Source organism: Bos indicus, chromosome 23 (assembly GCF_029378745.1).
Source record: "Bos indicus isolate NIAB-ARS_2022 breed Sahiwal x Tharparkar chromosome 23, NIAB-ARS_B.indTharparkar_mat_pri_1.0, whole genome shotgun sequence".
Classification (NCBI taxonomy): Eukaryota; Metazoa; Chordata; class Mammalia; order Artiodactyla; family Bovidae; genus Bos; species Bos indicus.
In genome coordinates, this window is record NC_091782.1 from 29,589,482 (window position 1) to 29,602,047 (window position 12,566).

Sequence of the window (12,566 nt, forward strand, 5' to 3'; positions counted from 1 at the left end):
TTCCAAGTTCTGGATGAAATCGATCCCCGGTCTTATCTATGTTGGTCTTATATAAGTGTATCTACAGTGCTTGCTGTCCTTCCATTAATATGAAAGTTAATGAGACAGCAAAAGTGCGTTTGATGCTGCTGGATTTCTTCCTCAAGCCCCCCAAATCAGTACACTTTTCCCCCATATCTATTGTAGATAAATATAAACAAATGACAATTTTTGCTGTGGAGAGTTGCTGGCATTGAACACACGCAGTTAGCAAATAAGAGTTCCCGCTACAGATAAGAGTTCTCAGCATGAGGGGACCTTAGAGGCTCTCCAGCGTGACTCCCTCTTCCCACAGAGGAGGAAGTGAGGCCCGGGAGGTTAGGAGGCGGGGAACCTGCACGCCGGGGCCTTTGGTCGAATGGACCCCGGTACCGGGCGCCGTCTGCATCGGGTAGCGCTCTCCCAGCCGCTTCCCCGGCTGTCCGCTCGGCGCCGCCCTCCCTCCCGGCCGAGGACCCGCGCGGGGTGTCCGCGGCGGCGCCTGACGGGGTCGCGGTTCCCGGGGGCGTCCTCCTCCCGCCACCCCCGTGCCCACGCCCCGCGCCATTCCTCAGGAGCGCGATCTGCAGCGGGCGGCGTGACCGCCCCCAGGCCAGGGTGCAACAGGACCGCGCCCGCACACGCAGGCGGGGCACGGTCGCCCGCGCCAGGACCCGCGGGCCCGGAAACGCTCGCAGTCACAAAGGGGGGGACACGTGGGCGCCGACGGCCCGGGCGGCTGTCGCAGGGAGCTAGGGTCGCCCAGAGAACCGCCCGCCGTCCCTGGTCGCCGGATTCCTCGGCTGCAGCCGCCAGGCCAGTCCAGCTTCGGCCGGCGCCCGGCTATGAGGTGGATGTCCGGCTCAGTGTGACCACCTCCCTCCAGTACGTACATGCAGCCCGAACCCGCGTCCCACGGCAGCCAAGGGGCTCCTCCGAGCTTCCCACACTCCCCGAGGGCCCGCGGTCACGGGAAGTTAGTTCCCCACTGTCACTGCCACTCCGAGAGCTGGGTCCTCGGCTCTTGAGGCCCAGTCATACTTAGTCCTAGATGCCTCGGTCTTACCCTGTCTCTCTTTCTCCTTAGGGTTTTTCTACCGCGTTCGGACATCCCGCGTAACCATGTCCATTCTGTACGTCTCTCCTCACCCCGATGCCTTCCCCAGCCTCCGAGCCCTCATAGCTGCTCGCTACGGGGAAGCTGGGGAGGGTCCGGGATGGGGAGGAGCCCACCCCCGCGTCTGTCTCCAGCCGCCCCCCGCCAGCAGGACTCCTTTTCCTCCACCCCGTCTGCCAGCCCTGGAACAGGGTCCCGGTGGGCTCTGGGTGTGGGGGGCCACGGCTGTGTCCCAGCTGCTGTGGCCAGCAGGCCTGGGGGGTCCCGGGGGTAGTCGGGCAGCCGTCCTGGTCCAACAGTGGGTCAGTTACGCTGACACCGAGCTAATACCAGCTGCCTGTGGGGCTACGCTGCCGGCCTTGGGACTCCGAAGCTCGGCCCAAGACCCTCAGGTGAGAAGCAGCGCAAAGTGGGAGGGGGAAATTTAGAAGAAAGCAAAACGGAATGGATGGTGAGCCAGGAAGATAGCGTATCAGACGTTGAAAAAGACTGATCATATCCCGGGTTGCCACCTGGTATGGTAACTTTGGGCAGGTTAAACTCTCTGAGCCTTGGTCTTTTGTCTATGAAAATGAAAACTGAGAACATGTTGAGAAGGTTAAAAGATGTGTGCAGAGCACATAATCTAGTGCCAGGTGCTTTAAAAGTCTCTGAGTTTGGTGAAACCTCTGAAACTGAAACTGAGGAGGTTAGTTAGAGGTTACTATGAGTTGTAGGAAAAGACTGGGTGAAGAAGAGGTGAGGAGAGGCAGTCAGAGAAGACAGTTGCTGGAAGAAAACAAAGGAGAAAAGAAATGAAGAAGGAAAGCAGGGGAAAGGAGAGAGAATCACACCAGATTATCAATGTAAATTCTTCCTGAATGGAGCTGTGCTTTACAAGGCCTAATAACACCACCTCCTTGCAGAGTATTGGGCATATGGTGGATACTTAATAGTTTTTGAACAAATGAATGAATGAAATGAATATATGACTTAGATCCTGACTTACCCTCTCATATCCTGACTACTATCGAAATAGAGGGCTCCCCCTCTGGGATTCTCTCTCCTCCTCAGCCTCATTTATTGTTTTTTCAGGGCTTTTAAGGAGAACAATACGGTAATGCATTATATATTTGCACATTTATTGTCGCCGCCCCCCCCCCCCCAACTAGAATGTAAGCTCCAACAGGTCATGGACTCCATCTGTTCAAACCGCCTCCCTGTTCATTAGATAAGTGCCTGGCATGCAGGAGGTACTTAATACATATTTGCTGAAGCAGTTACCATGTTGCTTCATGTAATCTTTAGCCTCTTGTGCTTAGTATATTGCAGCTGACGTATAATAAATGTTCAGTAGGGGGACTTCCCTGGCAGTCCAGTGATTAACATACTCTGTGCTTCCCCTGCAGGGGGCATGGTTGGATCCCTGGTCAAGGAATCCCACATGCCCTGTGACCCAGCCCCCCAAAAAAGTTTTCGGTAGGCATTTATTGAATGAGTGGGAAGAATTTTTATTATGATCTTTTCAGTGAAGAAGAAACTGGTGATCTGTGGGAATGGAAGGAGACCCAAATGGATTGCATGGGGGTGGGGACTGAGATGGGCCAAGCATTATCTCATACCTCTTCGCCTTCCCACTAGGCTGCACTGGCGGCCCTGGGCAGAGCCCTGAGCCCCTTGGAAGAATGGCTTCGACTGCATACCTACCTGGCCGGGGAGGCCCCAACTCTGGCTGACCTGGCAGCTGTCACAGCCTTGCTGCTGCCTTTCCGTTATGTGAGTCAATGGGGAAGAATGAGGACAGGTTCCCTCGGACCTCACTACAGGGTGACTAAGGATAATTCATTTCTTCCCCCCACTGCAGGTCCTGGACCCCTCTGCCCGCCGGATCTGGGGTAATGTGACTCGCTGGTTTATCACATGTGTTCAGCAGCCAGAATTCCGGGCCGTACTGGGAGAAGTGGTTCTGTATTCAGGGGCCAGGTCTCTCTCCCAACAGCCAGGTGAGGAAAGATGGAGTGGGTGGGGACGGGGTTCCTCTGGGCCCTTGCTCATTTTCTTTTCTCTCAGGAATAGCAGAATCAATGGGACAGGAGCTGGGGGATGCTAGGTGGGAGGTCAACATGGGGGAGTCTTTGGGGAGTTAAATAGGCCATCTGAGACATGGTAGCCCTGTGAACAGCGCTGTTCACAGACCTGCAGGGACAGGTCTACATTTCTGTGCCTCTTTCCAGGCTCTGAGGTCCCTGCACCCCCCAAAACGGCTGCTCAACTCAAGAAAGAGGCAAAGAAACGGGAGAAACTAGAGAAATTCCAGCAGAAGCAGAAAGTCCAACAGCAGCAGCCACCCCCTGGGGAGGTGAGAGGCTGAGGGTGGAGCAGGATGGAGGGTTGGTGCCATGGTGAGTGGCTGGTATCTAGGCCTATATCCTTTCCCTCCCAAGCAGAAGAAACCAAAACCAGAGAAGAGGGAGAAACGGGATCCTGGGGTCATTACCTACGATCTCCCGACCCCACCTGGGGAAAAGAAAGGTACTAAAAGAAAGGAGGGGAAAAAAAAAATAATAAAGGAGGGGGAAGAGAGACCCCCCCACTCTTCACCCCACCCTCCTTTTTTCTTTGTATCCTGTTTCCTCTGTCCTTGCTCCCACTACTTTGCTTAGGGAGGCCCATGTCCTCTGCCGGCCCCTCATCCCTTTCCCAGCTGCTCCCAGCCTCGGCTCTGACCCTGCCCTTCTCCCTCAGATGTCAGTGGCACCATGCCTGACTCCTACAGCCCTCAGTACGTGGAGGCTGCCTGGTACCCTTGGTGGGAGCAGCAGGGCTTCTTCAGGCCTGAGTATGGGGTGAGTGGACACTGCCGCCCAGGCCTGGAGGGGATGGGGGCAGGGAGGGACAGGGCTGAAGGATCCATGGCCCAGGAAGGGGCCAGGCCATGGAAGAGGTGACACGAGGCCTTAGCAAGCACCCATCTTCCTCCCCATCAGCGTTCCAGCGTGTCAGCACCAAACCCCCGGGGCATCTTCATGATGTGCATCCCACCCCCCAACGTGACAGGCTCCCTGCACCTGGGCCATGCGCTCACCAACGCCATCCAGGACTCCCTGACCCGCTGGTGAGCTCCTGTCCTCTCCTCTGGCTTCCCTCTGCCTTCTGGCTCCTGCTCCTTGGCTCCCTTCTTTGCTGACTGGGTCTCTCACCTCTGCCCCCTGGTGGTGCTACATTTGCTTCTAGGTCGTTCCCATCTGATGACTTAGCATCATCTTCTGGTCAAGTAACCAGCACTTACACTTGTAAACTCTCTTCTCATGCCACTAAAAATAACATTATTTTGAATTTAGAAAGAAATAATGTGAATATTTTCTTGTAAGAAATTTAAAACTTCAAGTTTCCTTGACCACCTTCCTCCAGATTCACTCCTTCCTAAGAATTAGCCACTATTATCATTGTGATGTGTGTCTTTCAAGACCTTTCCTATTTACTTACATATTCATGTACCCAGGGGATTCCCAGGTGGCTCAGTGATAACGAATCCACCTGGCAATGCAAGAGACACAGGTTCGATCCCTGGGTCAGGAAGATCCCCGGAGAAGGAAATGGCAAACCACTCCAATATTTTTGCCTAGGAAATCCCATGGCCAGTGGAGCCTGGTGGGCTATAGTCCATGGGGTCACAAAGAATTAGACATGACTTAGCGACTAAACAACAATATATTGAAAATGTCAGAAAGTGTCCATATTCGTTACAGCATATAAGAAATATCTGTGGTCTGTATGAGGAAGGAGTTGCTGCAGTCCTGTCCCCAAGGAACTCTAAACCTAGTGGGGGTAAAGAGATCAATACAGAAATGAATATAATGTAGTTAGGTGAGTCATTGAAAATCATGTACAAATACAGTGAACCTAGTTAAGTTTACCAGTGTTCTTTGATTTACTCTTCACTATCTTGTTAAAGAAAGCCTCCCCTGCCTCAAAGTTATAAACACGATCACCTGTTATTTTCTTATTTTTGGAAATTATACCATTTTCTAATGCTCTTTCTCATAGTTTTGTTTTCTTAAGTTGAAGGGTTTTTTTTTAAAAAAAACAATTAAATTTAGACTTTAAAATAAAATTATTTTTGTGACTATGGGGAAGTAGGGCAATTTTCCAATCAAATTAGCTACAGTCTCCAACAAATTTATTGAACAGTTTGTCCTTTCTCCACTGACATGAAATGCCACCCTTAACAAATACTAAATATGCTTAGATCTGTTTCCAGTCACTGTTTTGTTTCCTTAATCGGTAACTTTGTTCCTGGTTCCTGTGGAAGCTTGTTTTAATGATCATAGCTCTCTGATATGTTTTGCTATCTAGTTGGGCGGGAGCCTCCTCTTAGTTGTTTTTGCCAAATTGCCTGGGCTGTCCTCACGCATCTCTCCCTGACGATTTTAGCAAGGGGAGAGTTCTAATCCACCACCCCTTCCTTTCCTGAGTCCATCGACCTCCTGTCTGGAGTCCCTGCTTCCCTCAGGGCAGCTCCACCACTCGCTCACCTCTGCTTCTCCATGCTCCCTGCAGGCACCGCATGCGCGGAGAGACCACCCTGTGGAACCCTGGCTGTGACCACGCGGGCATTGCCACCCAGGTGGTGGTGGAGAAGAAACTCTGGCGCGAGCAGGGGCTGAGTCGGCACCAGCTGGGGCGAGAGGCTTTCCTGCAGGAGGTCTGGAAGTGGAAGGAGGAGTGAGTGCCAAGTCCCTGCTGGCATCGCAGCCCCACGACCCTGGCTGCAGGGTCAGACCCGCCCACAGAGGCTGAGGGTCATGGGGGCCCAGGGCCCAGGTCCATCTCAGAGCAATGAGTGACCCCCACCTTCTGCCCCTTTAGCTACCTGATGTCACCCGCCAGCCCAGACCCCATTGCTGACCCTGGTCTGTCTGTCCACTCCCAGGAAAGGTGACCGGATTTACCACCAGCTGAAGAAGCTTGGCAGCTCCTTGGACTGGAATCGAGCCTGTTTCACCATGGATCCTGTAAGTAGGAGTAGGAGGGGTCTCGGGGCTGGGGTGGGAGGGGGAAGCTCCCCACAGAAGAGCGCACACGTGGGGGGCCCTCCCCCAGCAGGTGGTCCACTCGTAGGAAACCACTAGGGCTCAGCTGCAAATGCCACTTTCTGCCCCATATCACGGCCCTTTGTGTTCCCTGTCGCTCCCTATAGGAGCTCAAACTCCTTCAGGTGGCACCTGAGGGGCCTCCCCCTCCCCCGAGCTTGCACCCCTAGGACTCTGCACTAACCCCTGTTCCTAACTGAGTGACTTCCCTGCCATATCAACAGTTTCCTATCTGTGTGTTCCCATAGTCCCCTCTCCCTGCTCAAGAAAAGCACTTCTCCCCTCCAGCCCTTAAAGGGGTCTGTGTGCTGGCAGGGGGCTCTGTGCTGCCGGGTCCCACTGGCCTCTGCTGCCTCAGCACTCAGGCCCATCTCTGGCTTCCCCTGTTCCCACTAGAAACTGTCAGCAGCCGTGACGGAGGCCTTTGTACGGCTCCACGAGGAGGGAATCATTTACCGCAGCACCCGCCTTGTCAACTGGTCCTGCACCCTCAACTCTGCCATCTCCGACATCGAGGTGTGCCCCTTCCTTCCCCCCAGCTCTCTGCATCTCCACCACACACCCCCAGCCCCAGCCCTTGGGCCTCTTTTCTTACGCTCTGTCTCATAGGTGGATAAGAAGGAGCTGACAGGTCGCACACTGCTCTCCGTGCCTGGCTACAAAGAGAAGGTGGAGTTTGGGGTCCTTGTCTCCTTTGCTTACAAGGTCCAAGGCTCAGGTAGGAGCCAGGGGCGCCAGGATCCTGGGCGGGGTTGGGCGAGGGGCGGGAAGGGCTCACTGCTGAGACCACAAGGCCTCCTGTCACCCCAGACAGCAACGACGAGGTGGTAGTGGCAACCACTCGGATCGAGACGATGCTGGGAGATGTGGCCGTAGCTGTGCATCCCAAAGACCCCAGATACCAGGTGTGGTGGGGGTGCTGCCCGCAGCTGGGGGAAGAATGCTGGGCGAAGAGGGCTTCCACACTATGTGTAGGGATGGGATGGGCACTGAGAAAATTGGATTCAAAACACATGGCTCTGGCTGCTTTCTGGCCCTGTGGATGGAGTTTGGGTGTCAAGAAATCAGGACCCTGCGTAGGAGGGAGTCGGGCCCAGCCCACTGTGCGTTTCTGGCATCTCCTTCTGTCCCCAGCACCTGAAGGGCAAGAGCGTGATCCACCCATTTGTGTCTCGGAGCCTCCCCATCGTCTTTGATGACTTTGTGGACATGGAGTTCGGCACAGGTAAGCTCCGGGTTGTCCTGTGGGGACAGGAAGGAGCCATGAGGCGCACCTGAACTTGCAGGACTTGGGCCGGTTCTCAGGGGACTGTGTTGGGGATGGGGTGGTCTGAGAGCACATCCATTGGCAAAAGGCGGGGTGCACGTGAGCAGAGACTGCACTGAGTCCTGCGTGACCCCGCACCCCCACGTACACCCCAGGTGCGGTGAAGATCACCCCCGCCCACGACCAGAATGACTATGAGGTTGGGCAGCGGCACGGGCTGGAGGCTGTCAGCATTATGGACGCCCGCGGGGCCCTCGTCAACGTGCCCCCACCTTTCCTGGTGAGACAGCCTGGGCGAGGTGGCCGTGTCAGGAGACAGCGGGGCTCCTGGCACAGCCATGACAGAGCCTGTCTCCTCTCCAGGGCCTGCCCAGGTTTGAGGCCAGAAAGGCGGTGCTGGCAGCGCTCAAGGAGCAGGGGCTATTCCGCGGCATTGAGGACAACCCCATGGTGGTGCCACTTTGCAAGTGAGGGTGGAGGCCAGGGCAGGGGGTGGGCGCCTCGGGGTGCTCCCCACTCAGCCTCCTCACCCACGTGTACCTGCAGCCGCTCCAAGGACGTGGTGGAGCCTCTGCTGCGGCCGCAGTGGTACGTGCGCTGTGGGGAGATGGCTCAGGCCGCCAGCGCTGCCGTGACACGGGGTGACCTCCGCATCCTCCCGGAGGCCCATCAGCGGACGTGGCACGCCTGGATGGACAACATCCGGTGCGTCGGGCCCCTCGATGTGGGGAGGGCGACCGGGTGACGGGCCGAGCCGGGCACAGCCTGGTGCCCCACCCGCCCCTCCTTGATGCCCTCTCCTCCCCCTGCCACTTTCAGGGACTGGTGTATCTCCCGGCAGCTGTGGTGGGGTCATCGCATCCCAGCCTACTTCATCACTGTCAATGACCCCGCCGTGCCCCCAGGGGAGGTGAGAACCAGGCCAGGGCTGGAGACTGGCACATCTGGGGTGGGGGAGGGCTTTCAGTGCATGGGGTCTTGGTGGGGGGACAGGCAGAGGCGCCCTCTTGGGTACTCACTCCACCTGGGCATGGCAGGACCCTGACGGGCGGTACTGGGTGAGCGGGCGCACTGAGGCCGAGGCCCGGGAGAAGGCAGCCAAGGAGTTCTGCGTGTCCCCTGACAAGATCAGTCTCCAGCAAGGCAAGGCGGGGCCTTGCGGTGGGGGGCAGTGGGGGGCCGATCCTCACCTCCACCCCTCTGACCTCTGACCTCTGGCTCCCCTCAGATGAAGATGTACTGGACACCTGGTTCTCCTCTGGCCTCTTCCCCTTCTCCATCCTAGGCTGGCCCAACCAGGTACATTCCTGGGGCCAGACCAGGGCTGGGTGGGAATCTTGGGTGTGGGTGCGTGGCTCCCCATCACTCACGCCCTGCTCTGACCCCAGTCAGAAGATCTGAGTGTGTTCTACCCGGGGACGCTGCTGGAGACAGGCCATGACATCCTCTTCTTCTGGGTGGCCAGGATGGTCATGCTTGGCCTCAAGCTCACTGGCAAGCTGCCCTTCAAAGAGGTGTGGAGACTGCCGCGACCCCCACAGTCCCCTCCCTCACCTGGACAGCTGTGGGTGGGCCTGGCCAAGGGGGCTGGTAGGGCTGCAAACCAGCCTGTGCTCTGCTAAGCAATCCTGTACCTTGCTTCCTAGAAGAGGGAGCACTTCTGATTCACGAGAAGGGGCTGGCGGGGCCGCTGAGGGGCCCGAGGTTCAGAGAGGAACAGACCAGATGGAGGGGTGAGGGGAGAGGCACTGGGGTCTAGATGGGGAGACGTCCTCACGGGCCTTCCCTACCCTGGCCTCGCAGGTCTACCTCCATGCCATCGTGCGGGACGCCCACGGCCGGAAGATGAGCAAGTCTCTAGGCAATGTCATTGACCCCCTGGACGTTATCCATGGGGTCACCCTGCAGGTGGGGCTGGGTGCTGGGTCAGGCCGGGAAGGGCTGTGGGGCGGTGGTCACGGGCCCCTGACTGCTCCCACCTCACCTTCAGGGTCTCCACGACCAGTTACTGAATAGCAACCTGGATCCCAGCGAGGTGGAGAAGGCAAAAGAGGGGCAGGTACGGGGGCAGATAGAGGGGTGGGCTGGTGGCTGGCGTGTAGGCAGAAGGCGGGTGAGCCTGGCTTAGGACAGTCCCCTCCCTGACTCCTCCTCTATTGATTCCTCCCCCTCCATTGACTCTTCCTTCCCCCACAGAAGGCAGATTTCCCGACGGGGATCCCCGAGTGTGGCACCGATGCGCTCCGGTTTGGACTATGCGCCTACACGTCCCAGGGTACGGCTCCCCACAGCAGTCTCAGCTGCATCCTTCTTCCTCCCCGGAGGTACCCCACTTTCCGCTGCCCAGGGCCGAGGGCCAGGAGGGAGAGCAGTGTGGACTCACGCTTCACCTCCACCTAGGCCGTGACATCAACCTGGATGTGAACCGGATATTGGGGTACCGCCATTTCTGCAACAAGCTCTGGAACGCCACCAAGTTTGCCCTCCGTGGCCTTGGGAAGGGTTTCGTGCCCTCACCCACGTCTGAGGTGAGAGCCTTGTGGGCAGTGAGATGAGCAGCACCCACGCAGGTCACACCCTTGCCATCCCAACCTCAAGCCCGGCCCCTGCCCCTAAGGAGCCTGCGTGTAGCTGGGGGAACAGGACACGGGGAGCCTCAGGCACTGCAGTCCTCCCGCACAGTGGCAGGGCCGGCCCTTTCTGGCCTTGGCCACTACCCTGGGCACGTGGTGGTTGCTTTGGACCCATCTCCACCTGGAATGCAGATTCCCTGTGGTTCCCGTTCCCATGGGGTTGTGGCCCCTCCTCCTGGGCACATGGTGCCCCCTGGCTGACAGGCTCCTTCCCCCGCCGTAAGCCTGGAGGCCGCGAGAGTCTGGTGGACCGCTGGATCCGCAGCCGGCTGACCGAAGCTGTGAGGCTCAGTAACCAAGGTTTCCAGGCCTACGACTTCCCGGCTGTCACCACCGCCCAGTACAGCTTCTGGCTCTATGAGCTCTGTGATGTCTACCTGGTAAGGAGGAGCTGCCTGCCCCCCTTCCCGGTCCTTGGCCTTCTCCAGCTCTGAACCCTGTGCCCTTCTGCCCCCAGGAATGCCTTAAGCCTGTGCTGAATGGGGTGGACCAGGTGGCAGCCGAGTGCGCCCGCCAGACCCTCTACACCTGCCTGGACGTGGGCCTGAGGCTACTCTCACCCTTCATGCCCTTCGTGACCGAGGAGCTGTTCCAGCGGCTGCCCCGGCGGACACCACAAGCTCCCCCTAGCCTCTGCGTCACTGCCTACCCAGAGCCCTCAGAGGTACGGGGTACAGCCTGGATAGGGGGCTCCGGGGAGCTCCTCAGAGCTGCCCCAGCTTCCTCACCCCCTTCTCCTCCCCTTAGTGCTCCTGGAAGGACCCTGAGGCAGAAGCTGCCTTCGAGCTGGCCCTGAGCATCACTCGAGCCGTGCGCTCCCTGCGTGCCGACTACAACCTTACCCGGATCCGGCCTGACTGTGAGCCTTGGGCCTGCACGTTCCCCTGTCCCCTCCCACCCCGGGACCAGTGTCTAGCATGGCTGCCTCGTCTCTGTCTCCTCACCTGTCTCCCTTCCCCCGGCAGGTTTCCTGGAAGTGGCTGACGAGGCCACAGGTGCCCTGGCATCAGCGGTGTCGGGCTACGTGCAGACACTGGCCAGCGCGGGGATTGTGGCCGTCCTGGCGCTGGGGGCTTCTGCACCCCAGGGCTGCGCTGTGGCCCTGGCCTCTGACCGCTGCTCCGTCCACCTGCAGCTGCAGGGGCTAGTAGACCCAGCCCGGGAGCTGGGCAAACTGCAGACCAAGCGTGACGAGGCGCAGCGGCAGGCCCAGCGTCTGCGGGAGCGCCGTGCCGCCTCAGGCTACACTGTCAAGGTGCCCCTCAAAGTCCAGGAGGCAGATGAAGCCAAGGTGTTGTGGCAGTTCCTTCCCCATTTCCCACCTCTTGCTCCCTCCACCATCAAACCCCCTCCTGCAGCTGCTCTGCCTGGCCCAGCAGGAGAGCAGGTGGGACCATGGAATCCCTCCTTTTACACATGAAGGACAGCCAGGGCAGGGGCACAGCCCTGGGTCACACAGCAATTTGAAGATGGAGGCAGACCATCCATCCAGCCAGACCCCTCACGCACCACCCACTGCCCAGAATGTGGCATCCACACGCTGGTACCTGGGCTCAGGATGGAGCCAGTGTAGTCAGGGAGCTCAGCAGATCACCTGGGGCCCCTCCAGGGAGGAACCATGGGGTAAACCAGGGGCACAAAGGAACAAGAATGGAAGCTAAGAACCCGGATGGCTGAGCAGGGTTCTCTCACTCCTGTCTACCCGGAAGCCCTCTCACAGCAGGGCAGTATTAGCATCACCATTTTCCAAGCGAAGGCTAAGGGCCTGCCTCGGAGCCTGCGTTCCTAACCACTGTGCTCTACCTCCAGGGTCAGGGCCTGGGGCTGGGCCACTGGGTGGCGCATATGAGCGCTGAGGCCCCTTTGTCCTTGGGAACTGAACACTCCAGGAAAAGGCAGGACCCAGGAGGCCAGAGATGGTGCAAGAGAACAGGGTGTTGATAGAAGTGAATGAGCTTTCTAGTCTGGGCAGAGGAGGCTGCTAGTGGGAGGTTGGTGAGAATTAGGGGGAAGACAGGCCGGCCAAACACACTGGGCCCCCGGCTACGCCCTGCCCATGGTCCTCACCCATCTTTCCAACTCGAATCCGTCTGCTCTTGTGGGCGTTTGGGGTTCTCCTCTCCTGGGCCTGGGCCTCCTCACCCACCACCCCCTCTTCTGTCCTCAGCTCCAGCAGACAGAAGCAGAGCTCAGGAAGGTTGATGAGGCCATTGCCCTATTTCAGAAGATGCTGTGAAACACCAAACTCCAACCCTCATAACTCCCAGTGGTCCACCCTGGGGAGGGGAGCAATAAAATATTTTGCCACAAAACCTCGACTGTGTGTGTGGTGGGGCTGGGGAGGGGGCTGCTGAGGGGCTGGGTTCCTGGATCCTCAGGGGTGCCAGTGTGAACGGAGGGCAGCAGGCTGGGCATGAGGCACTGGGTCCTGATGGGTAGAGGTGCGTCTGTCTGGGCCT

General features: G+C 58.1%; 1 protein-coding gene across 4 annotated transcripts; it reads left to right on the forward strand.

Annotated features, from left to right (window-relative positions):
• Positions 1–382: 382 nt before the first annotated feature.
• VARS1 (valyl-tRNA synthetase 1) lies at positions 383–12,419 on the forward strand. Of its 4 annotated transcripts, none has more exons than XM_070778186.1 (30): positions 383–903; positions 1,106–1,151; positions 2,756–2,890; positions 2,979–3,117; positions 3,349–3,473; positions 3,559–3,646; positions 3,860–3,960; positions 4,102–4,229; positions 5,675–5,839; positions 6,048–6,129; positions 6,604–6,723; positions 6,817–6,925; positions 7,018–7,112; positions 7,342–7,432; positions 7,630–7,754; positions 7,838–7,941; positions 8,021–8,179; positions 8,294–8,384; positions 8,512–8,617; positions 8,703–8,773; positions 8,863–8,988; positions 9,278–9,382; positions 9,465–9,533; positions 9,671–9,749; positions 9,875–10,002; positions 10,332–10,487; positions 10,565–10,771; positions 10,855–10,966; positions 11,073–11,398; positions 12,275–12,419. In XM_070778186.1, exons 1-30 carry the CDS (start codon positions 398–400, stop codon positions 12,341–12,343), a joined length of 3,963 nt encoding a protein of 1,320 aa, XP_070634287.1. In that variant the 5' UTR covers positions 383–397; the 3' UTR covers positions 12,344–12,419. The 4 variants fall into 4 exon arrangements, with proteins under 4 accessions (XP_070634287.1, XP_070634288.1, XP_019841650.2 ...); XM_070778187.1 differs by having other exon boundaries at positions 3,562–3,646; XM_019986091.2 differs by having other exon boundaries at positions 753–903; positions 1,106–1,527.
• The last annotated feature ends 147 nt before the right edge of the window (positions 12,420–12,566 follow it).